This window comes from Eretmochelys imbricata, chromosome 9 (assembly GCF_965152235.1).
Source record: "Eretmochelys imbricata isolate rEreImb1 chromosome 9, rEreImb1.hap1, whole genome shotgun sequence".
In the NCBI taxonomy this organism is placed as follows: Eukaryota; Metazoa; Chordata; order Testudines; family Cheloniidae; genus Eretmochelys; species Eretmochelys imbricata.
Window position 1 is genome coordinate 31893834 of NC_135580.1, and position 22754 is coordinate 31916587.

Below are 22754 nucleotides of genomic sequence, written 5' to 3' on the forward strand. Positions count from 1 at the left end.
TTAACGTCCAAACTTAGATGAGCTAGATTGGTGGTCTTGTGGTATGTTCTGCGCTAACCTGTGGGAAACCTAACAAAGTCTGTGAGCCCAGTACATGTGTCAGCAGAAGCTGACACTGCTGAAGATGCCTAGTTGCTTAAACCTGGAGAACAATATGCTCCATAACTCAGAGGCAACCCCTGCAGTCATTTAAGAAATAAGGACAGGCACTGAAAAGAGCTGCAGCTAATTAAATTCTCCTGGCCAGAAAAATATTTTGTGATCCTAGCTAGTTGTGATGGAGGATTTTAATAGAAATAAAATTAAAGGAGTGTTGAAGAATTTCAATATATGTTTTTGCTGTGGGAAGATACAGAGGAAAGTTATATTCTTGAGCCTTTTCAGCCCCAGGGCAATTAAAACCTTCATTCCCCAATATCGCATTCTCCTTGACTCTCCCAATTTCATCTCTCCCCCGTAAGACTATCAAAGAAGGAAGATCACATAGCAAAATTACACCTGCATACTGAAATAGTAATAACTCATCATCTGCAGGATTCTCCTGCTTTGCTGACTGAAGATAGATAGTAAGGCATTGAGAAGGAGGACAACTTCTCCAAGAAATGGGCAGTGGGGAGGTTTGGCAAGTGGAGAAGAGACAAGGCAGCAAACTTATTCTGAAATTCCAATAGTCAAAAGAAAGTAGAAATTAATCTCAATTTTTAAATAATTTAACTTATTTGTTATTGAAACTATGAATCAATATGGGAATAAGGAAAACATCCCCAGTAGTCACCAGAACATCTCTGCATATGGTATGACACTTCACCCCCTCCAAAATATTTTTGAAGCCCTACCACAGCTATCAACTCATTTATACACGATGCTAATGACTGCTATCTCAGCAACACATAACCTCTTTAAATAACAGGTCCCACACTTTGTGAGAAGTTAAAGTGAGTAAGCTGAACAACTTAGTCATGATACCAAAGAGATTTCAAAATCAGCTGCAAAAAAAATAAATGTTAGCTTTGGAAAAACTTCTGTCTGGAATGGAATTTCTATCAGAAATGTCAATGCCTTAGTCATTTAACACCACGTCTAATAGAAGTTTCCTACTCAAAGCCATTTTTACACAACATGAAAATAGCACTGTAGGAAGCTATTGCTTGAAATAACTTGAGCTACAATACTTGCTTGGTGTCCATACATGCACCGCCCTAGATGTGTGACAAGAACAGAGTCCAACAATAGGAACGAGAGAATAAGAAGGCCAAAGGCTCACTGCTCTTGAACACTGAGAAGTTTGGCCTGGGGAGTGAAGTGGCTCACTCATCTTAAAGCAGTTTTGTGCCCTTATGATTCCCAGGAAAACTTTCCAAATGTGAACGAATACAGTGTTGTCAGCAGACTTGGAAAAAATAATTCCCCAAGCAGCATGAAATTAACAAGGTTCTAGACTGTTTCACTGCTGGAATACAAAATCCTGTAAGCAGCTACAAAATTGACAAGAATTATATACTGCTTAGAAAAACTATAAGAAGAGCCAGGTACTTGAAAATTTTTGGGGAATACCCCCCATCCAAAAAAATAGAGGTTGCCAGGAAGAGGAGAGTAATTGAGACAGAAGGAGGGAGGAGAAAGCTTCCATTTAAATAGTCAGGTTGGAGCATGGAGGGAAGAGAAATGTCCCCATTTACAAATGCCTTGCTAACTAGAGGCTGATACAAAGGATGGAAAGCCCAAGCAAGATCCAGGATCAATGCTCTATTAGCACCTTCTTCCTTCCTAGAGGCTTGGGGTGGATAAAGGATTTCTCACCACGGCACTGTCTTCAGAGCTTGCTGATGCACCCCTCATCTTTTTTGTGGGCATATGGCTAGCAAGCTTATTAACAAGTTTTCCCATTTCTGCTGGGGAGCAAGTGTTCAGCACAGGCAAAACTGAGCTGGTGAAGTCTACAGTGGTTTCTCCCCTGTGAGGGAAGGAAGCCACAAGTATTGGCTTGTGACCATACCTGGTACACCATCCTGCATACAAAACTAGACTGAAACTGTGAATATAAAGTGTTCCATTATCAGCTTCAAAATTGCTTGTAAATCATCAACATTGTAGGTTGTTTTTTTGGTTTTTTTTACTTTTGTTAAGCTATGCACTGATTCAGCTTTGAAGTGCAGTGGTAGTCTAAAAAGCAACCATAAGTAGGATCGGGGGCTCCACAGGCTTACTGTCTCAACTTGCAGAGCAAACCACAAAAAAAAATTTTTTAAATAAAGGAAAAGGATATTTTTGTAACTACCGGGCCTGTAAATTCAACCTGAAATTGAACTCAAACTAGGTCTTTCTAACTCATACAAAGGCTCTGCACCAGGATTGAGGGAGGGAGGCCACCTCAAAGACTAACGCCATGCTTGTTGTAATGAAGCTGCTAACATCCTGTCATTAAACAATAATGCTGGTGATTTATATGCAATTTTGCAGCTGATAACAGAACACCTAACATACACAGACTGAAATTTTGAAAAAATCCTGTGCGCAAACTAAGCTTGGTGCTGTGTTTCAGAGCTCTATTTCCCAGGCACCTGAGAAAGAATTCTTTGCAGTAACTCAGAGCCCTCCCCATCCAGTGTACCCAACCCTGGCCATTGAATATATTGGCTGATCATTTGTGTGTTGGCTCAGAAGCTGATGTACCTATCAATCTACCAGCTATATAACAGGGATAAATAAGAAATCATCAGAAGAAGGCAAAAAAAAATTTTTTAAAGCAAGAACAAGTAACCTAACCAGTCGATTTTGTAGAAAACTGCTCTACTAGGCATTCTAAAAAGCAGAGGTTTAAATTAGAAAACAATAGTTCACACACCAGATCACTTAAAACATCACTTAATTTAGCAGGCAAGGAGCTACACTTTGTCTATAACACTGAAGAAATTGTTCAACTATATATACTCTCTTTACAACTAGTTTATTCAAACATCTATTGCCGTTGCAAAGAATATTATATACAGCTCTTCTAATATTGGTATTTATTATGAAGGAAAGGATCTTGTTCTAGTATTCTACCCCTTTCTGGCAAGAAAGAGGTGAGGGGAAGACAAATTCTCTAGTACCATCATTAAGCAATTATTGTTTTCAAAATTATTTAAGAATATTCTGAAGTGCTAAAATGAGGAGTGTCATATCTCGGAAACGTGCAAATGGATTACGCTAAAATCCCAAGAGGCAGACACACATGCATGAGACTCTAAAGCAAGGTTAAAATAATTCTGTGAATCATTTACTAATGAATATTGATAGTTTATATTATTACCCAGCAGTGGGGGCTGACTGTGGCAAAACAGGTGAAGTATTCTTTGCAATCTAATAGCTATATTCTTTAGGACTTACGTGACTATCGGCAGATCCAGTTGTTTGTACCGCATCTGGCAGTCTGACCTGCAAATGATGGGGAAAAAAGTCACTTAGGAATATACTAGCAGCATTTACTGATAAGCAAAAGACATTGGCCCTTTCAGATGCAGCTGTTGGGCTTCCATTCTCATTTCCACCACTATCCTGGCATGCATCTTTACCCTCATATATTTAAGATTTTTTTTTTAAATATTTGAGCAACACAACTGGTATACTCAATGTGGGTTGATATAGAAAAACGGCTCTTGCCCTTATCCATTAACATCTCAATTCAGCTCTCTGGATTTCACAAACTCATCACTTCCACCAGGATTCAGGAAGGGAGGGAGGCCATCTTGAACACTAATTCCAGGCCTGTTGCATTGATCCTGCTTAGACAGTGTCAACATGAAGTGCCTTCAAAGATAATGTTAGTTGTTTCATTACATTTGTCTTAAGCTATAAAATTAATTACTAAATTTTATTTGTTGATCTTATACTTCTGGGGGAATTCTGCGTGAAAATGTAAAAATTCTGCACACAATATTTTAAAATTCTACAAAATTCTACATATTTTATCTGTCAAAATAACGCAACATAATCATGCCAGTTTCAATTATTTTGGTAATTTATTTAGAATACAATACAATGGCTAGAGAATGGGAGTGGGGTGCACTGGAGGAAATCCCCAAACTCTCTTTGTCTAATAGTAACATTGCTAGGTTTGACCCTTTATTTCTAGTTATTAGTCAACAAATATATGCAGCCATATGCTAAGTGTTACATCATAGGCAACTGAAGAGCAAGTGAGGGCTGGGAAATCAAACTCACTATTTATGCTGGCTATTGACCATCTCCAAAAAGGACAGCACCGAACAGGTAATGGAGCACATTTTGATTGGAATTTTTTTCAGTCCAAAAATTTAGACCAGTTCTAATCACTAAATCAGCATATGCATTTATAAGGCTATCCTGTCCTTCACACAACTCTGGCAATGTAAAGGAGCCTTAAAACTTTTACACCTGTTTTATACTCCTGGGGGAATTCACAGAGACAATGGGAACAATTCACTAAGCAGGAAGGCTGCTACATTCTGCTCTGACCCACACCTATCTCCTCAGAAACACCCCAAAGCCACACCTCTCCATGCCGAGTGTGCCACAATAGTGAGCAAGAGAGACAGAGCGTCTCTCTTTCTTGCAAGTCAGCAGAGCTCCCACCCTCCACCAAGTCCCAGCAGTGATTTACATCTCTAACAGCTGCTCTGGTGGTAGTAATACCAGTTCACTGGCGCAATACCAGTTCACTGGCGCAACTGGGAATATAGGTGTAAATTAAAAAGCCACACTTCTTTTCTGAAAACACTTTTTCCTCCTTTCCAATTACCAACTTCAAACCTTTTTTCCATATCCCATTATGATGTGTTACACTAGTGCCTAAGGGCCCCAATCTACAACCAGAGACACACTGTTCTAGGCCCTACACAAATGTAATAAAAAAAGACAGTCCCTGCCTCGGAGTGACAAGCTAGGTGTATGACAAGACAGGAGTGGATGAAAGACAAATGGCAGGGATGATTTGGTTACCACATGTTAAAATGAGCATATTTTGGAAAATAATAAGAGCACAGCAAAGCCTGAAACACCCGCCCTTCTCACTTGTTATGGGAAAACATGGAAGGCTTACGACATAATTTGAAATTCTCCACCTTTTAAAGAAAATAATTTTCTAACCTTGATGTTTTGAAAATAACCTTCCAAACATGAACTGATGCAGTGTCGTCTTCCTGGGTCTACTGAAAATTCCAGTGCCTGGGCTGCTGGCCACAGCTGTCTTAAGCAGCAGAATTAAATTAACAAAACCCTTGTAAGTTCCTTACTAGAGGCACTGGAAAACTCTGAGCATCAGCAGAGGCAGGTACAGAGGCATATGATCCAGCATATTAAGCGTAACACTTAGGCTATGTCTACATAAGAAGTACATTACCAGTACAGGAACACCAATATACTATACAAGAAAACCATTCCTAGGATGGACACACCTATACTGGCAAAGCTGCATTTTATATCAGTATAGTAACACTCTCATGCTTCCATGAGAGAAGCAAGCTGTACCAGTAAAAGTGAAGTTTTGCTAGTATAACTGCATCTACACTAGGAGCTTCTGTCAGCACAGCTATGTCAGTCAGCGATCACACCCGACTGACACAGCTGTGCTGACAGAAGCTTGTAGTATAGACATAGCCACTGTTGTAAAGTTATAGTGAATAATACTGTACACTATTTTTGAGAGGTTTCAGAGTAGCAGCTGTGTTAGTCTGAGAGAGAGTGTGTGACAGGGTAGATTTGATTTAAATCACTAGTCAGGAAGCCTCAATTTAATCATGGATTTCTACAGAAAAGTGCATTCTTGTTGTTTGTTATAACCTTAATACATATTCTTCACAACTCAGAGATAGGTGTAGATTTCATTTTTAGAAGGTACACACTATACATTTTTAAGTGATTTATTCTGAAAACTTTTCAGATTAGTTTTACAGCTGTATCAGAAAATAAATGATTGTTTGGTTATTTTATTTACCAAAGGTGACTGAAGCAGATATTTATGAAGTCTTTGGGAGGTGAACTATCTCCAATTCAACAGGTTAATCATTAATATTTGGAGGATTTTCTTGCCATGCTATATTAGGAGAACATCACCAGACAGATATTTAAATTGTTTTAGTCAACTAAAACAACAATGTTATGTATTCTGGATTCTTTTCTTCAACAGCAAACATATAATATTTTAACAAAACAAGCATTTGAATTTAGTTAAACATTCAAGTTTTTTAAAATCAGGTTTGTTTTTGATAAAGTTGTTTTTAACTAAAATAGTTAAATGAAATATTTAAAAAAAAATCGACTGTCAGCCAGGTCAACATGAGAAACTTAAAATATTTACTTCTGCAACTAACTCAGTAGTCTTCACCTTCATTTTCCTGTTTGTTCATAATCTGGAAAAGAAAACAAGCTTTTCTCCTTTTTCAGATCCCAAACGATTTCTCAACTTGGAATGAATTAGTCCAAAGGAAGAAAATATTCTTTCTACACGGGCAGAAATTACTGCTGTTGAAAGTGAGATTATCATGTCAACAGTCTCTGAATCCAAGTGCTTAAGTGACTTCCACCAGTTCACTGATGTGACTTTCTTTAAAACTTTATCAGCAAACAGATATTTCTTGAATGGCTCCTATTCCCAAACTAGGTCTCTTTCATGGCCTGCTGCCATTGTAAGTTTTCCCTTCTAGTGAGAGAATGGTATGGTAGACCTCAAATCAATGAAAGCTATACTTAGGGTGACCAGACAGCAAGAGTGAAAAAACAGGACAGGGGCAGGGAAATAGGAGCCTATATAAGAAAAAAGCACCACGTATCAGGACTGTCCCTATACAATCGGGACATCTGGTCACCCTAGCTACACTCAGAAAGACCTCAAGACTTCTGGAATATACTGCTCAAACAGTTTCACTTTTGTTTCTACTGCCTGTCCTGCCCTTCTCACATTTATCTCCAGATTTCTTCCCCTTGTCCAGATCTATTCCGCCCCCAACAATCTTCTGTTCATTGAACTTTCTGAAACTTTGCACTTTTAGAGAGGTAAAGGATTGACTCTGTGTACACAAATTTGCACAGGGACAATAGGGTTGCAGTGTGTTATTTCTCACCTTTATATATTATGTATTTTAAAACATTTTTGCTGTTAACAAAATGTGTTGTGTCTGGAAACATTAATCCACAGTTTGAGAACTGCAAAACTAAGCATCCCTAATGGTATAGCTAGAAAGATTAACCTAATAATCTACACAGAAGCCCCTGGAACCCCATAAAATTGGGTCCCTAATCCATGAACTATTGGAACTCATTTACAAAACTTTTCTTAAACATTATATGAACATAGAATCATAGAATATCAGGGTTGGAAAGGACCTCAGGAGGTCATCTAGTCCAATGCCCTGCTCAAAGCAGGACCAATCCACAATTTTTGCCCCAGATCCCTAAATGGCCCCCTCAAGGATTGAACTCACAACCCTGGGTTTAGCAGGCCATTGCTCAAACCACTGAGTTATCCCCTCCCAATATAATGTCTCATACTATAGAATTAGAAATTATAATCCCTATTCCATGATGAGATATCTTTGAGCTATAATGTATCTTAATTAAAACTATCTTTAGATAAAATGCTTTTTGAGGAAAGAACCTATCAAAAAAATCTGATTTAAATAAAAAAAAATCCGATGTTTTTATTTATTTTTTTTTTAAATCATTGATTTTTATCCACCCTGGTATGTGATCACATAACATTTGTAAATTTCCTAAAGGATTAAACATACAAGACAGAAGATGTAAAAAAAAAAAAAAAAAACCAACCAAACAGAGGGGGTGCCATATTCCACCAACATATCCAACAGCAATGTGCTGGGAAAGAAACCAACCCTGAATACCAGGAAGGGTGATGGAATTTCTGCTAAGGTGCTGCTTGACAGGCTGTTTTGGACTCCAGCTTTTGTATCACATTCCACTTATAGAAGTCTAATAAATGTGACACTCTAACCTCCTACAGTTGTTCCCGGCTGCTGCAAAGGGGAAGAGTTTGCACTACTCTACCATTACAGCAGGATCTATTTTTCAAGTACAGTAACTCCTCACTGAACATTGTAGTTATGTTCTTAAAAAATGCGACTTTAAGAGAAATAATGTTAAGCTAATCCAATTTCCCCATAAGAATTAATGTAAATAGGAGGGGTTAGGTTCCAGGGAAATTTTTTTTGCCAGACAAAAGATTTTAAAAATATACATACACGCAGAGTATAAGTTTTAAACAAACAATTTAATACTGTACACAGCAGTGATGATTGTGAAGGTTGGTTGAGGGAGTGAAGTCAGAGGGGGGGGATATTTCCCAGGGAATGCCTTATTGCTAAACGATGAACTAGCAGTTGGCTGAGCCTTCAAGGGTTGTTAATGTAGCCTCACACTCTAGAAGGCAGCAGGAATGGAGGGAGGGGAGACAGCATGGCAGACGGAGACAGAGGCTTTGGCTACACTTGCACATTTTACCGCAATAAAGCCTCCCAGAGCACTCTACCTTACTCCCCGTCCACACTGGCAAGGCACGTAGAGCGCTCTGACTCCCTGGCTGGAGCGCTCCTGGTACTCCACCTCCCCGAGAGGATTAACAGCTGTTGCACATTGGCTGAGACGCTCCAGCGTAAAAGGGGAGTAATGTTATTACGTACTGATTGACCTCCGGAAACTCCCCATAATCCTTTTAACTGAAGTGTCCTCTATTGTTTTGCTGTGAACTCTGGACACGGAAGTGACATTTCGAAGTGACATTTCAAAGCTCCGATTTGGGGGCTGCTTGTCAAAAAAACAAACACAGCTACTGTTTGCTTTGAATGAGTAAGAGGCAGGCAGGGGGGCTCCTTGGATTGCCGACTGCTAATGTTTGCTTGAAGAGCAGGGGGGAAAGGGAGTTTGGGGTCCATTTTGGGGAGTGGCTGCTTATCTTGTGTATGAGAAAAAAAGAAACAGCTGAAGTTTGCTTTCAGTGAGTGAGACAGAGGAGGGGGAGGGAGAGGGGTCTGTACTTACAAGACAGCGTGCTGACACACTCTCAGCACCCCAAAAACCCACTCTCTCTCCAGCAGCTGTCAGTGTGGACAGACTGCAGCGCTTCCCCTACTGAGCTGTACGAAGGCGGATTTAACTCACAGTGCTGTACATCTGTAAGTGTAGCCAAGGCCATAGACACACATCCTGTGTGTGTGTGAGACAGAGAGATGCGCATTTCCCCTTTAAGTATGCTGACCCACTCTTAAGTACACTGCCTTGTTAAGTTAATCAGCAAGCTGAGACCACAAGGGCTGCCAGGAAGCTCCCTCCGTCCTGAACCCTGTTGTGTGTCCCCCTACTCTATGGAGATGGGATAAGCAAAGTGCAGGAGGACACCCTGACATTAGCCCCCCTTCTTCTTCCCTGCCCACCCCCTCCATCCCCCCCAGCAAGCAGGAGGCTCAGGGAGCAGCTCCAAGGCAGAGGGCAGGAGCAGCACATGGCAGTAGGGGGAAGGACAGCTGAACTACAGGCAACTGATAGCCTGCTAGGCAGCTGCTGCACAGGGAACTTAGGGGAGCGGGGAGCTGATGGGGGGCTTCCGACCCACCCTGGTTCCAAGCCCCCACCAGCTAGCTGCAAAGGGCTGCTCTTCCTGCAAGCAGTGGACAAAGAAGGTGGCTGCCAAACGTTATAAGGGAGCATTGCACAACTTTAAACGAGCGTGTTCCTAACTGATCAGCAATGTAACAATGAAACAACGTTAACCGGGACAACTTTAAGTGAGGAGTTACTGTACTACTCTCCCATGAATAACTCTAGTCCCTGCTTCTGCTGCTGCTCACAGCTTACCAAGTACCCCAAAGGAAACTGTCATTGCTTGACATTTACACACTGCTAACCACCTTTCTGAATAGCAACAATTAAACTGACCATGTTAACTTTTTTTCTCATGGTTTAGTGTCTTTCCCTCTTCCACAGTGTCTGAGGCCATGTCTACATGAAAAAGTTAGGTTGATCCAGTTACATCACTCAGAGGCATAAAAAAAATCTAACCTCCTGCAAAGATAGGGCTACCTACCATCTCTCAAGGAGATGAATTAACTACGATAGGAGAACCCCTCCTGTCACTCTAGTGCGTGTCTCCACTGAAGTGATACTGCACCTTTGCCACTGTAGCAATTTAAGTGTAGACACAGCCTGGGGCATGGCTATACTTGCAGATGTAGAGCACTTTGAGTTAAACCAGCCTTCAGAGAGCGCAATAGGGAAAGTGCTGCAGTCTGTCCACACTGACAGCTTCAAGCGCACTGGCATGGTCACATTTGCGGCTTGCAGCGGCATTGGGAGCAGTGCATTGTGGGCAGCTATCCCAGCATGCAAGTGGCTGCAACGTGCTCTTCAAATGGGGGGGGGGGTGGAGTGTGACAGGGAGTGTGTTGTTTGTATGTGGGGGGCTGGGAGCACGTCAGCATGCCACCTTGTAAGTTCAGACAGCAGCAGACCCCTCCACCCCTCCCCATCCCTCCGCCCCCCTCTCACACACACAGCATTCCACACTAATGGCTTGCTTTGTCTCGGAGCAGATAAGCTGCCTGCTGTCAGAAACAGAGCTTTCAAAGGGCATATCTGCATTCCTGCAGCGATTCAAAAACAATGACAAGAGTGGCCACTTGACTTAAGGGAATTATGGGACATTTCCAGAGGCTGATCAGAGCGCAGTAATGCAACACCTCGTTGCAGGGGTGCAGCAAACGTTATTCCACTTGCTGAGGTGGAGTACCAGCAACGCGGTGGCCGCAGAGTCAGAGCGCTCTACATGCCTTCCCAGTGTGGATGGGTAATGAGCTAGTGCACCCGGGGCTCCTTTATTGCGCTGTAACTCGCAAGTGTAGCCAAGCCCTTAGTCTGCAAAAGGCTGTGTTTATCAATTGTGTTAGATTAAGTTAAGAGAACTTTTCAAATGTGTTACATTAACACTCATTAAGATATAGAGTAACAAGTCTGAAGGTGCTATCCAGTTGTGCTGTAGCCTAGAATAGGCCTTTTCAATCATAATAAGCTAACTTGATTGAAAAATACCCTTTTTTCGCCACGAACGGAGGGCCTGCTGTTTTCCCCCCCTCTCCGCTTGCATCCAAACAATTTTGTTCAAACTTTCAAAAAATAATTCAATGTAAAGCAGCATCTAAACACTGAAAATGTTTGCCCTAAGTGTTAAAAAGATATAAACACCTGAAACAGGAGTTTAGAACTGAAATATTTTTACCACCTAAATTACAGAGGTGACTATCAATTCCACTATAAAACGGTCAAAATTAAAAAAAAAAGTTCTATTCAATTACATCACTTAAAGACAGATATCTAAATATTGATACATTTTATAAGTGCTTGTACACAAATACTAGAAGTGTAAATACAAAGATGGATGAACTTGAATGCCTGATATTAAATGCAGATATTGATATAATAGGTATCATAGAAACCTGGTGGAATGATAATAACCAATGGGACATGGTAATACCAGCATATAAAATAAACGGGAATGGCAAAATAGGTCGCACTGTTGGGGGAGGACATTATATGTAAAAGAAAGTATAGAGTCAAATATAGCAAAAATCTGGAATTAATCAAGCTACCATAGAATCTCTAAAAAGAGAAGGAGTACTTGTGGCGCCTTAGAGACTAACCAATTTATTTGAGCATAAGCTTTCGTGAGCTACAGCTCACTTCATTGGATGCATAAAGTGCATGATGAAGTGAGCTGTAGCTCACGAAAGCTTATGCTCCAATAAATTGGTTAGTCTCTAAGGCGCCACAAGTACTCCTTTTCTTTTTGCGAATACAGACTAACACGGCTGCTACTCTGAAACCACAGAATCTCTACGGATAGAAATTCAGTGCTTGAATAATAAGAGTGCAGCAATAAGAACATACTACCAACCACCTGACTGAGATGGTGACAGTGACTGTGAAATGCTCAGAAAGAGGAGAGAGGCCACACATAGAGACCTGCAAATCTGCAGATATCTGCGGACCATTTTTGCAGATAGTGAATCAGATACAGATACAACCATGCATGGCTCTACTCACTGGTGGTACCTGGCCCGTGGTACCTGGCTTGCACAACCTGGGGGATGTAGTGCTCTTGGGGTCGGTGGCCAGCAGCCAGTCCAGCCGCTTCCTGTCCTGCAGCTCGGGCCTGTTGGGCAGCATCAGCGTCCCCACCATGGCCTGGCCCGGCAGCACTGGCTGCACTCCCAGTCCTGGGCCTGGCAGCTCCTGGGCAGCAGCGCCTGCCCCTAGCCAAAGGGATTGGAGCAAACAGGGACCCGGCACCCCACCCTACTGTGATGCAACCTGCACTGCTGCTGCAGTGTGCCATTGCTCACAAGCTCCCAGGAGCAGCACACAATGCGATGCCCATTCCCCATTCTGCGCCATCCCTTCTTCTCGAGACCCCACCCCCATGCTGCTCCTTACCCCCAGTCCCCACCCTGGCGCTGCCTCTTCCCTGCAAGACCCTGCCACCCACTTCCTTCCCCCCATCCCCCTCCCCGGTCTCTAGCCGTTGTGAGACGGCTTGCTGGTGCAGATGCGGAGACCAGTAAAAGACGGCTAACAGATCGTGGGTCGAATCGTGGGTTGATCCTGGCGGATGCGGATCAGGTGCGGATCCACATTTTTGTATCCGCGCAGGGTTCTAGCTACAAAAACAGAAAACCCAATAATAATGGGGGATTATAACTATCCCTATATTGACTAGGTACACATCACCTCAGGACAGGATGCAGAGATAAAATTTCTAGTCACCATTAATGACTGCTTCTTGGAGCGGCTAGTCCAGGAACCCACAAGGGGGAGGCCATTCCTTATTTACTCCTAAATGGGGCAAGTATCTGGTCCAAGAGGTGTATATAGCTGAACCCTCAGTAATAGCAACCATAGCGTAATTAAATGTAACATCCTTGTAGGGAGGAAAATAACAAAGAAACCCACCACAGTAGCATTTAACTCCAAAAAGGGAAACTACACAAAAATGAGAAAGCTAGTTAAATGGACATTAAAAGGAACAGTCACAAGTGTGAAATGCCCGCTAGCTGTATGAAAACTATTTAAAAACACGATTATAGAGGCTTAAACTATATATACACACCCCAAATGAAAAAAACCCACAGTAAGAGAATCAAAATAATGCCACCTTCACTAACCAACAGAGTAAAAGAGGCGGCTGCAGGTGTAAAGAGGTCAAATCCTACTGAGGAAAATAGAAAGGAAAAACTCTGGCAAGTCAAGTGTAAAATATAATTAGGTAGGTCAAAAAGAATTTGAAGGAAAACTAGCAAAGGCACAAAATCTAACAGCATTTTTTTTTTTTTTTAAGTACATCAAAAGCAGGAAGCCTGACAATCCAGCAGTGGGGTCACTGTACAATTGACGTGCTAAAGGAGCACTTAGTTGTGAAGAAGCTAAATTAATTCTCTGCAACAATCTTCACTGCACCAGATGTGAGGAAATTCCAACATTGAGCCATTTTTTTAGGGCACAAATCTGAGAAACTGTCTCAGATTAAGATGTCAATAGATTAAGTTTTGGAATAAACTGATAAATTAAACACTAATAAATCACCAGGACCGGATGGTATTCATCCAAGAATTCTGAAGGAACTCAAATATGAAATTGTGGAAATATTAACAGTGGTATGTAACGTATCTCTTAAATCATCTTTTGTTGCAGAGAACTGGAGGATAGCTAATGCAATGCCAATTTTTGAGAGAGGCTCCACAGACAATCTTGACAATTACAGTCTGTTAAGCTTAACTTCAGTATCAGGCCAATTGGTTGAAACTATAGTAAAAGAACAGAATTATCAGGCACATATATGAACACAGTATGTTGGGAAAGAGTCAACATGGCTTTTGTAAAGGGAAATCATCCCTCGCTAATCTATTAGAATTCTTTGGGGGGGGGGGAGGTCAACAAACATGTTGTCAAGGGGTATCCAGTGGATATTGTGTACTTCAACTTTCAGAAAGCCTTTGACAAGGTGTAGCCAGACAGCCAGCCCCCCCCCCCCCCCCCCTCAGACCAGCATTGCTGGAAACACAGGAGGAGGCCGGAACAGGGCACTTAACATATATTCCAGCACAGCCTTTGAAGCTGTGAAAGCACAGGTGTGCCTCTGGGGGCAGATACAACGATTAAGCTCACAGCAGGCAGAGGCCCTGTGACAGACATGGCTTTTAGCCCCTACTAAATAGCGTGATGCACACACACCAACATCCTAGTTGGGAAAATATTTACCCTGATAAAAGAAATGTCCAGTAGTCAACACTTATTGTTTCTCTCCCTTGCAAGTGTAAACTACTCTTGCGAAAGCTGGCGTCACCCAGACAGACCAGCCTCGATTTGGCATAAGAAAGGAGAAAGAGAATAAAGGAGTACAGAGGTATAAGTAGGGGACCTACAGCACCATGATTTTTGAGTGCTTTTCACTATCTATCTGCTGGTCAGATAAGTGACAGCCTCCCAAGGCTTCTGCAGCTAAGAGGGTCCCTACGCCTTGTCCCTTATTCGTCTTTCCGCGGAATTGAGTGACCGATCCTGGCTTGGCACCGCTGGAATCGAGAGATGCAAGGAGGGTAAGAAGCACCCACACCTGATCTCCTATCTTTAGTGTACACATATTTTGAAATAGAGCTCTATACTTTGTTTTCTTTCTTTGGGATTGTGGCTTCAGTTTTGTAACTTGTTTGTGTGTGTAACATCTCTACATTTAAATAAGTAGGCACTAGCAATTTTGTAACCACATGATTAGAATCTAGCTTAATAAATTTTGGTAACCATTTATGCATAAGCCTGACTTGTTTTCTCTGGTTTACTGTAAAGCAGCCAACACAATTAAAGAACCTCAGCCGTTTTGGCTCTAAAGCCTGGCCATTAGGTGAGAGTACTAAGAGCCTAGCGTTGAGTTGTGCCGCCTCCACGGGGCAAACTCTTGGGGCACCTGTCAGTCAATCCTGGCTGCCCGCTGCGAAGGAGCTGTGAGCTCTAGCAGTTAAAGTCACGGGTGTGGAGAGGCTCTTAGTGCTGCCATTGGGGCACCTGTCAGTCAGTATTGACTGCCCGCTGCGAAGGAGCTCTGAGCTCTAGCAGTTAAAGTCACGGGTGGTTAGGACCTTGGGGCATCCGTCAGCCTAGCCCGGGCTGCCCGCCGCGAAGGGACAGTGCGTCCTAGCGGTTAAAGTCACGGATGGTATAAACGGGCATAGCTGGCACCTCACCAAACATCCTTGGCCGTCGGCTAACACAAGGTCCCTCACAAAAGGCTCTTAAGCAAAGTAAAGAGTCATGGGATAAGAGGGAAGGTCTTCTCATGGATCAGTAACTGCTTAAAGATACGGAACAAAGGGTAGAAATGGTCAGTTTTCAAAATGAAAAGTAATAAATATTGGGGGTCCCTCAAGAATCTGTATTGGGACCAGTGCCACTAAGCATATTCCTAAATTATCTGAAAAAAGGAGTAAACAATGAGATGGCAAAGTTTGCAAATGATACTAAATTACTCAAGTCCAAAATTGACTGCTAAGAGTTATAAAGGGATCTCACAAAACTGGGTGACTGGGCAAGAAAATGGCATATGAAATTTAATGTTGATAAGCATAAGAGGCATGATCCCAACTATAAAAAAAGTGATGGGATCTAGAATAGCTGTTACCACTCAAGAAAGAGATCTTGGAGTCATTGTGGATAGTTCTCTGAAAACATCCACTCAATGTGCAGCAGCAGTCAAAAAAGCAAGCAGAATGTTGGGAATCATTTAAAAAGGGATAGATAAGACGACAGAAAATATATTGCCTCTATATAAATCCATGGCACGCCCACATCTTGAATACTGCATGCAAATGTGGTCACCCCATCTCAAAAAAAGATATATTGGAATTGGAAAAGGTTCAGAAAAGGGCAACAAAAATTATTAGGGGTACGGAATGGCTACCATATGAGGAAAGATTAATAAAACTTGGGACTTTTCAGCTTGGAAAAGAGATGATGAAGGGGGGATATGATAGAGGTCTATAAAATCATGACTGGTATGGAGAAAGTAAATAAGGAAGTGTGATTTACTGCTTCTTATAACACAAGAACTAGGGGTCACCAAATGAAATTAATAGGCAGCAGATTTAAAGCAAACAAAAGGAAGTATTTTTTCACACAACACACAGTCAACCTATGGAACTCCTTGCCAGAGGATGTTGTGAAGGCCAAGACTATAACAAGGTTTAAAAAAGAACTAGATAAATTCATGGAGGAGAGGTCCATCAATGGCTATTAGCCAGGATAGGCAGGGATGGTGTCCCTAGCCTCTGTTTGCCAGAAGCTGAGAATGGGCAACAAGGAATGGATCACTTGATGATTACTAGTTCTGTTTATTCCCTTGAGGGCATCCGGCATTGGCCACTGTCGGGAGACAGGATACGGGCTAGATGGACCTTTGGTCTGACCAGTACGGCCATTCTTATGTTCTGATTTAAATTTTTTAATTTAAATTCCCTAATATTGTCAGATCACAAAAGTCATATCACTTCCACAGTACTACATGAAAAACCATTTTAAAATACGCACTGAGATGCATTATTTTCAAAATACTTCACAAACCTTAATTTGGGACCATAGCCAACTAAATTACCAGCAAGCTGCGCAGCCGTGCAGCAGCCTATTTAGTGCCATGCAGGCACTTAAGGAACCCTCCCGTGGACCTGCGCAGCCGTGGGAGGGGCACCCCTCCCCCAGCCCGAACTCTGCTGCGGCGTGGCTGGACCCAGCTGCATATGGGTCACCCAGATCTGCTGGGGTGACGTGGCCAGATCGGCCCCAGCCGTGGCTGGGGTGGGGCAGCCTGGCCCCAGCCGTGGCCAGACAAGCCTGATCCAGACCCAGGTGCAGCACCTCCCCTGGCCCAGACCTGCTGGGGCCAGGGGAAGGGGCGCCTATCCTGCAGCCCCAACCCCAGAGCTGTTGCAGCAGGGAGAAGTGCCTCTCCCCCCCAGCCCAGGTGCTGCTGCTGCGGGGATAGAGAGCTGGGGGAAGTCCTCTCTCCCCACCGTAGCCCCTGAGCACCCTCCTGCACCCTAACCCCTCATTCCCAGCCCCATCCCGGAACCTACACCCCCAGCCAGAGTACTCACACGCCTGCACCCCAACCCTCTGCCCCAGCCCTGAGCCCCCTCCCACACTCCGAACCCCCACATGAATTTTGTTATGTGCACTGATATGAAGGTGATGTGTCATACCATCTCCACATTGGTGAACATAAAAATCATTCCGCACATTGGTGGGAAAAATTAGAGGGAACACTGATAGCCAACATATTGTTTTGACCTACGTAGCCCATAATTCCTTTAATAAACCCACATTTTTATAAACTATGGTAACATTACCTACTAACAAAATTAGGTAAAGGTCAAGATTTTCAGAAGTGACTACTTTTTGGTGCCGAACTTGAAAAACCTTGCATGGTCCCAATTTTCAGAAGGGAGGTGCTCGGCACTTTTGAAAAGTCAGGCCCCTTTAAAGTGTCAAACTGGGCTGCCAAAAATTGAACCATACAAAATTCCTAGCCAGAAAACTCAGCCTACTAGACACAAGCAGATACAAAAGACAAGGGGCCCATAGGTGAGGGTCACTGCACTGGAAAGAAACTGAGCCTCCACTCCTCCAGACACTAGAATTTATTATCAAGATGCCATCCAAAGCCACTTCTTGAGACTCCAGCATTCCTATCAGCTTCTAGCTAGTAGTTTCTAATACATTTGAGCTCTATCTCCCCTCTAACTCCTCAAAGGAAGAAGAGTATCTCTTTCTTCTCCTGGAGAACCCCCTGAATGCTTCAAAGATGCAGATTTTTACAGCTTTAAGCCATTTGATCATGAAGTTACTGAGAGGATTTCAAGGCACAACTTGAAGCATCTCTAAGTTGCACCAATGGCCAATAGCCCCCAAGGGTCTATTCTGGCAGCTGGGAATCACTGAGGCATAAGGACACCACATCACACCTTCATAGTAGGAGCATGTCTACACTACAGCACCAGATACATCTTCCACTGACATAAACCAGGGGTTCTCAAACTGAGGGTTGGGACCCCTCAGGGGGTCATGAGGTTATTATGTGGATGGTCACCAGCTGTCAGCCTCCACCTCCAAACCCTGCTTTGTCTCCAGCATTTATAATACTGTTAAATATTTTAAAAATGTGTTTTTAATTTTTTTTTGGGGGGGTGTCGCACTCAGAATCTTGCTGTGTGAAAGGGGTCCCCAATACAAAAGTTTGGGGACCACTGACACAGACACACCTATGCCAGCAGTTCAGTCAACCTAACTTCGGCACTCAGGACACAAAATTTTTCATGAGCAAAGCAGCTAGGTTGATCTAACTTTTAAGGGTAAAGGCTTAGAAAAGTGGTGAGATAATGCCAATACATTGGCTCTACGCCACTTAGCTTCCACAAGAGCAATGCTCATGGTGCCAGAGAAGCCACATTTACAGCTGCTTTTTATCACCAGAGAAGTGCAAACAGTCCTACAGAAGAGCTGAAAATCTGGCCTCAGCTCTTCAAACTCAAACTCCCCCCACTTGCCCCCATGTCCTCCCATGGCTGCTACAAATAAAGGGTGGGGAAGAAAAGAGGCTTCCCTCCAACCTCTTATTTTGAGCCCTCTTCCCTGTAAATAATTCCAAATGTGAGCTTTAATAATAAAATGTAGCTGCAGGAGCGGCAGTGGCCCCAATAGGTTTTTAAAAACCTAACCCACAGGGTGAAATTGACAGGATTCTTGATATAGTAGTTTTACTACTGCTCACAGGATTCTGAACAGCAGCACTGAAACTGAGTTTTGTTAAATACATATTGTTGCTGCTGGGCAAGACTATGAAAAGTAGCAAAAGCAATTGCTGTCTAAAACATCAGAAAGACAATGTTGTATCTGCCCACATTATACGGGTTATCTTGAAATTTTAAGGGCTTCACATTTATACTCGTATATAAGCTTTAACTCAGTAGAAACTAATAATTTAAGTTCTAATGCTCAAAAGGGAAATCTTCCCATTCACTAAGAGAAACTGCATTTTTCAAGGCCCACTACTTTCTTCACCCCTCCTCTTAACATACTTGTCTACAAAAAGTTTATATCAAAATAAGCAAAAATTTCTGGAAATTAAATTTTATACCTATGTGTATTTCCTATTTCACTAGTTAAATCTGTATCACTTGTAGACCTGAATAAAGAATTAGAAGTCATTTCTTCTGAAGCACATGACATTTTAATTTATTACTATACTGCTACTGCTAAACTTGTAAAAGCAGGTGCAGCCGGTATTCAACCCATCGCTGCTGGAAAGCAGAGGAAGAAAGAGAAGGACACATACTTCTTTTATATTTTTCCAGGGGTGAAGGAGTGAGTACCCACATCTTTCATTCCTGCTTACAAGTTTAAGTAGCAACACAATGAAAATTAAAATACCACCTGAAAGTTAACACCACTGCTTCTTCAAATCTTATGGACAGCAACCACACTGAAACTCAGCACATTTTTGTAGATTTTACTTCACTGTTCCTGGCACATAGTGACTCACCAGAGAAAGCTGTTAACTCAGAAAAAGATGAGTGCTATTTCCCAGATTTTATTAATACACTGCCTCACTTAAAGCAATGCAGAGTGTGCATTTCCTTGCACTGTTAAGTGATGAAAATGACAATTTTTGACTTCAAGTTATAGGGAATCTACTGTTTACTCTAATGACCCATACCCAATGTTGCAGAGGAAGGCAAAATATTGATTCGGGTCAACACTTTAATGTACCTCTTCCTAATTACCCTTGAATACAAGAACAGTTTTCAACATAAAACACTTCCACCGCTAAGTCCCCATATATAAAGTTTAGCTTGAGTGTATATTTTCCCTTCCCAAACTCTGGGTCCACTTCCTGGTTGAAGGCAGTGACTGGGGAAAATAAGGCTCTCTGATCATACTGGGAATAGATCAATGGGGGAAAAAACAACACCCCAGTGATGGGGGACATTTATATATTTAATATCTATATATCGTTCATTTCATCTGAGCTGGATAAGTTATCCCCACTTTGGTGAAAGGAAAAATTGAGTAAGAGGTTAAATAATTTACATATTGAGTAGCAACAGAAACAGAATCTTGGTTCTCCAAGTCCCATATCCTATTCCTGGCCCACGACCCTTCTGCTTCGGAAGACTGAATAGCCAGCTACTAGGAAGAACTACATACTGTTACTGGCTGGCCACTCTAAGGCTTTGTCTACAATAGCACTTTTGTCGGCCACAGGTGTGAAATAACACACCCCAAACCAACATAAGTTTCACCGACAAAAGCACTGGTGTGGACAGCTCTATGTCGGTGGGAGATGCTCTCATGCTGACATAGCTACTGCTGCTCATTGGGAGTGCTTTAATCTCCCGTGAGCATAGAGCAGCTACACAGGAGACCTGACAGCGGTGTAGCCGCAGCAGTGTAGCTGTGCTGCTATAAGGTCCACAGTGTAGACACAGCTTAATACCTGCAATGGGATTGAGTGGAAGAGAATTTATGGCTTCACTATCCCTAGGATCATTACCAGGTGCTGGAGAGCACCCAACCATTGGAGTACACTATAGTCCCTACTGATTCCTCACTTTTGTGGGAGATTCAGGCAACAAATGTTTCTCCCACTTCTAGGTATTACTCCTAAGCATCCACCCTGATCAAATGTAGATTTCCTATGTGGCTTTAAACAAGCCAGCCAGTGGCTACCATATAGTTTTGACTCGAGCCTCTCAATCCTCAGCAGCCTTAATTATGCACAATAAAGTTGGCTCACTGAGGGAAAACACCAATGATTTCAACCAGAAGTGAGAAGCGGGAGATGGAAACAGAAAAGTCAATCTCAAATTAACTACGAATTTCTAATCCACAATCGGGAAACATTCCCTAAACAGGTTTAATATTTCCAAAGTAGGAAATTGGAATACCTATGTGAATCAAGTTAAGCACATGCACGTGTCTGCAGGATTGAGGCCTTTGATTATTATAACAACCTCTTCCTCATTTCCATCCACTACCACAAAAATATAAACTCCAAACATTTCTAGACCTTTGAGTCAAGAGGATATGGTTCATATGCCCCAATCCTACAACTGCATGGGGGCTCCACGGGGACACAGGATCTGTGCAAATGTTGCTGCAGGATTGTAGGAAATATTGGATTATTCCAGTATTATAGGAAATCATGTCAGCAATGGGAATTAGGAACACAGAGAAAATGCATTCCATGAGGCTGCAAAGTTGTCACACCAAAAACATCTGAAAAACTGCAGTCTGAGCACAGGACTAGGAATCAGACACTAGAAAATGCTGATTTGCCATGTGATTTTGGACGTCTCTGTCTGTTTCTTCAGAGTCACTGGCCACATCTACACTAGTGAGTTTACAGATGCACAGCCGTGCAGCTGTAAGATTCCTCATTTAGCCACTCTATGCCAAAGTGGGAGAGAGTGCTCTGGTTGACATAAAACTACTTCAATGAGCAGCTAGCTAAGTCAACAGGAGACACTCTCCCACCAATATAGTGCTGTGCACACTACCATTTATGCTGGCAAAACTTATGTCCCTCGTGGGGTGTTTCTTTCACGTCCTTGAGTGACATAAGTTTTACTGACATAAATGGTAATGTAAACATGGCCTAAGAACACCTGAGTTGCCACCACCCTAACAGAGACATTATAACAAATAATTTAGGCATAAAACAGAGAGTAAAGGGGAAATGGTTTCAATCTGGAACTGAAATTTACAACAAATCTGTTCATCACCAGAGCAAGAAGCTTTAAAAATAAGGCCTTCAAACAAGGCCCTGTAAAGCTACTGAGATTGTGAGTGTTTCAGTGAAACAAAACTGTGGCAAAATCCATCCCAAATGAGCAAAAGAACTAGTTTAACATGAATCCAGGTAAAGGGGGGGCATTGATCCCCCCCCCAGAAGTGCAGCGCTGGGAGAGGGCAAACCCAGAGGAGCAAGGCTGCAGATGCACCCCACTCTGCCCCAACACAACCCCCGCCCCGGGAGAACGTGGTGCCAGCACTGGGTGCCGGAAGGGGGCCCCGCGGGCTAATGGTGCAGGGAGGGGGGCGCTTCCCACAGGCCTTAGACCTCCCCCACCTTTTGATGCTAGCTAAGCAGTAGGAGAAACCCTGGACCCCGACCTCCCTGCTGCCCTAGCCCTTCCCCACTGCCCCATCCGTCCCGCCGCCAGCAGCCCGCAGTAACGCCACGGAGGGGAGGGACGGAGCAGGCCGCACGGCCTGCGCACCTGGGTCCGTGCGTCCCGCACGCCCTGGCTCCCCCGCCCCCAGGGCTGGATGCCGCCACCCTCCGTGCCCCGAACGGGCCCCGAGCAGCGGCGCCGCTTACAGGGCCCGCGAGGCGGCCTCACCTTCGCACTGGTTTTCTGCGACCCGCCTGGCGTTTTGTCCGCCATCTTGATTCTCTCCCTGGCTCAGCCCTGGCGGCAAGGAATCGAGCACCGATTGAAGAGGAAAGGGGACAGGCCGCGCGGAGGAGGGGGGGGGGAAGTGCGACGAATCGATGGCCGAGCTAGCGATGCGGACGGCGGGGTTGCGGCGGCGGGTCTGGCTCGGCCTGATGAGCGCGCGGCAGCCGTTGTCGACCTAAAGATACTGCAGTGTGCTGCGTTTGTGTCAGGGGGCCTGACTCTCCCGTCACG

The 22754-nt window shown here is 43.2% G+C and overlaps 1 protein-coding gene across 6 annotated transcripts in view; it reads right to left on the reverse strand.

Moving 5' to 3' along the window:
- The window catches only part of U2SURP (U2 snRNP associated SURP domain containing), a 68471-nt gene extending 45907 nt beyond the window's left edge, over positions 1-22564 (reverse strand). For 3 of the 6 annotated variants that reach the window (XM_077826759.1, XM_077826758.1, XM_077826760.1), the window contains exons 1-2: positions 22464-22562; positions 3370-3417 (exon numbers count right to left, since the gene is read on the reverse strand). In XM_077826759.1, coding sequence (XP_077682885.1) covers positions 3370-3417; positions 22464-22508 — 93 coding nt within the window. In that variant the 5' untranslated portion in view covers positions 22509-22562. Of the gene's footprint in view, positions 1-3369; positions 3418-22463 lie in introns of all 6 variants that reach the window. The other 3 variants (XM_077826763.1, XM_077826757.1, XM_077826761.1) reach the window with 2 other exon arrangements.
- Positions 22565-22754: the final 190 nt, after the last annotated feature.